The sequence below is a fragment of the Sphaeroforma arctica genome, assembly GCF_001186125.1.
Source record: "Sphaeroforma arctica JP610 unplaced genomic scaffold supercont1.2463, whole genome shotgun sequence".
Taxonomy (NCBI): Eukaryota; class Ichthyosporea; order Ichthyophonida; genus Sphaeroforma; species Sphaeroforma arctica.
Window position 1 is genome coordinate 3081 of NW_014038095.1, and position 3336 is coordinate 6416.

At 43.6% G+C, this 3336-nt stretch overlaps 2 protein-coding genes across 2 annotated transcripts in view; one reads left to right on the plus strand and one right to left on the minus strand.

The window, feature by feature from the left end:
- The window catches only part of SARC_12642 (hypothetical protein), a gene marked incomplete at its 5' end in the record, with an annotated part of 3806 nt that extends 2399 nt beyond the window's left edge, over positions 1-1407 (plus strand). The window contains 2 exons of the mRNA XM_014293245.1: positions 70-282; positions 1055-1407. Of these exons, the coding sequence (XP_014148720.1) occupies positions 70-282; positions 1055-1161 (320 nt within the window). The remainder of the gene's footprint in view (positions 1-69; positions 283-1054) is intronic.
- A 960-nt stretch (positions 1408-2367) lies between these two features.
- SARC_12643 (hypothetical protein) lies at positions 2368-3274 on the minus strand (the record flags this gene model as incomplete). Its single annotated transcript, XM_014293246.1, has 1 exon — positions 2368-3274. A coding segment is annotated over one exon (308 nt), but the record flags the coding sequence as incomplete, so codon positions are not given.
- Positions 3275-3336: the final 62 nt, after the last annotated feature.

The window sequence follows — 3336 nt, forward strand, 5'->3', positions numbered from 1 at the left end:
TTGCTTTTATATATGTGTGTATGCACCTATCTTCACACGTACCATTACACCCATTCAACACCACTCCAGGAATCGCCGGTAACCAGATTGTGGGCTACATACAAACCCACGCACACCCCCAGATGCGTACACTGACGCCCGTTATCCCAGTGAATGTGACGGATCAGATCATGATGTGGGAGAAGGAGCGTGACAGGCTGGTGTTTAACGAAGGCTATCTGTATCAAGATTTCCCCAACGAGGAGGATGCGAAGTTTGTACACAAGGCTGCGATCGATTTCGGTATGGATGTGCACTTGCGTTTGTTTGTGAGTGCGTGCTTGTGGGCACGTTCACAAGATAGTATGAGTGTGAGTGTGTATCTGTTCGCATGAGTAGGTGTGCTTTATGTGTATGTTCACATCAATGTTCTGATACAAATTTGTTTTTAAGGGTGGGGGGGGGCTGTCTAGACTCGTGCTGAATCGTACGCGCGTGTGGTGGCCAGTGTGCTTGTAGTGATGAGTCTGAGTGTGTATGCCATTGCGTGTGTGTGATGATGAGGCTGTGTGCGTATGCGATTCTGTGCGTGAGTGTGCGTGCATTCGATTGTGTGCAAACTCCACTAGAAAGATTCGGTTCATCTGTTTATTGGGGTACTGTTTGTGTGAGCATTAGTTCTGTTGGGCTGTATTACCCTTGGCAGCACCCGATATGCGCACGTGCCTTTGTCGGTGTAGAAAATCTCCTCAACGTTTTCGTGTTGCCCCCTTAATTGCCCCCTTCTCTGTCATAAAATGCCATTGATGTGCTTGTATAGTATAGACCGCAAACATGAGATATCGCTACAAGTACATGCATGTCTGGTGCCTACCTCACCCCCCCCACCCACACACACACGCGCGCGCGCACACACACGCACACACACGCCTGAATATGGCACAGATTTGCATCTACAGGCAAATATCGGAGAAGAAATGAAAAGGGTAATAAGCTTGTACGCGCACGTGTTTATTGGTGTACTCACCCGCTAATCTGTTTTCTCACCCCCACCCCATAAAAAAAATTGCCTCAGATGTCTTAATATGGGCGAATACCGCCAACAATCAATTCTTTGTTACGGAGGCGGGCCATGAACGCATCCGCAGAGCCTATAAGAAGCGCAAAGAAGGCATGCGCTGAGATATTAATGGATGTATAAAGCTTAAGTTATTAATGGATGTATGAAGCTTAAGTTGTTAATGGATGTATAAAGCTTAAGTTATTATAGGATGTATGCAGCTTTAGTTATAAATGGATGTATGAAGCATAAGATATTAATGGATGTATAAAGCTTCAGGTATTAATGGATGTATAAAGCTTTAGATATTAATGGATGTATAAAGCAAGTTATTAACGAATGTATAAAGCTTAAGGTATGAATCGATGTATGTGGATTAGTCCGATGGCTACCCTCGAAATGGACCTAAAACATATAAATATAAGTACGAGATCAAATCCTCTTTTTTTTTGCATGTGAATAATTCGGTTTTTTACCTCAATAAATGTACCTAAAAATATGAATACAATCTCGAGTTTGGATTAGATCGGTCAAATTTGTGAGTAATATTCATTGCGTGGTGAGCACCGCCGCAGAGCATACAAGTGGCGCAGACGGCCTCTGCGCGAAGGTGCAGCGGCAAGTATGTCAATAATTGGATTCCCATATCTTCATATACACCACAAACTCGGACAAACTGAATACCTAGGTTATCGTTGCGTTCCATCTTGCCCTTGTAGATCGTCAAGCGTTTGGTCACAATCAATTAGCCAGAACATTACGATATGTTATGAGATGGGACCACATTCTAGAATCGCAAGTAAAACCTTGTGCTGAGATATACCTGGATAGCATATGAATGACGCGATATTCCAATCCAAATAAATAAACTAAAAAGGTAGAAACGCGTTGAGATTGGATCCGGCTGGTCCGTTGTGTGAGGTAAACATGGTTTTTATCGTGTGAGGTAAACATGGTTTTTATCCAGGAATGGCATGAATCTTGAATTGAATATTCAAACTACGTGCGACTTATTAGCCTTATATACCGTACAGACTAGTTGAATATACAACCTGTGTGTGTATTAGCCTTATATAGACTAGTTGAATGTACAATCTGTGAGTGTATTAGCCTTATATACCGTACAGACTCCCTCAGGTTGATGTTGCGCAATAGAGGCCAGTTGTGCGTGGTAGAAGCAAGTTCACTCAACGACATACTTCAACGATAACACAGACGTAACGAACCCACACGTCTCCGTTCGTTTGCCATATCTTTGACATAAGATCAAACTTCAAAAAAAAACTTGGTTCTCGGACGTAAACCTGAGGCCCGCCCATCTACATATATGCCCATGGAGTCTTTATTCCAATACAAGCTGGACTCCTCATCTCTACACCACATTTTGCGCTTGAATTAGTTCCAAATTCTTCGCGCAGGGGAACAGCTAGAAGCCCTGCCACCTACATACGTGTTCTTAATCCCATTCCAAATTTGTGTCCAAATTTCTATTCCACAACTAGCACTAAACTAAACGAATCATCAGCATTCTATCCCGGGTGTTACATAGCCGTAAACCAGCCACAGTTAATCCTGGGTCTATTTATCACAAGATAGTTTTTACACTTTCGCATTCCGCTGGCGCCTTAAGCTTCTACACTATTGCCAATGTGCCGTCGCATAATTCGGACCAGATATCCCCGTTGCAAAAAAAAAATCCTAATTCGATTTTGGCATTTTCAGAACCTGGCACACACATCCTGATGTGCATATGCGTGACTTGTTCTGTACATGGATTTGGTGTACTTATTTTTCTGTGCACACGAAGATACATACATGCATACCAATACACAGATGTATCCATCGTATTCGGCATCTAGACTAAGTAGATGCATACACACGCGTGTAAACCTTACAGCTATGTGTATGCATCCTGCACGCAGACAAGTTAGACATCGTCAGCATCATGAGACCCTATAGTCTCGTACGCGCGTTCAACATCATCTCCCCTACACCTACTGAACGAGTTTATACCATCCGCTCTATTCACGGGACTCTCACTCTTGCGCGATGACAACCCAGGGTAATTGAGAAAGTAACATAGAGACGCAATGACAGTGCCTATGATCGCACCCACGGCGATGTCATCGAAGTCGTGGTAGTAGTCGCGCGTGCGGCTGATAGACACGAAGCCCCCCCAAAGGAACGGACTCAGACACACCAGCAGCTTGTACATGTGACCTCGTCGCTGTGTGATACAAGTATATACGTCATGGGAATGTCAGAATTGAGTATGTGGGATATAATTTTGTATACAA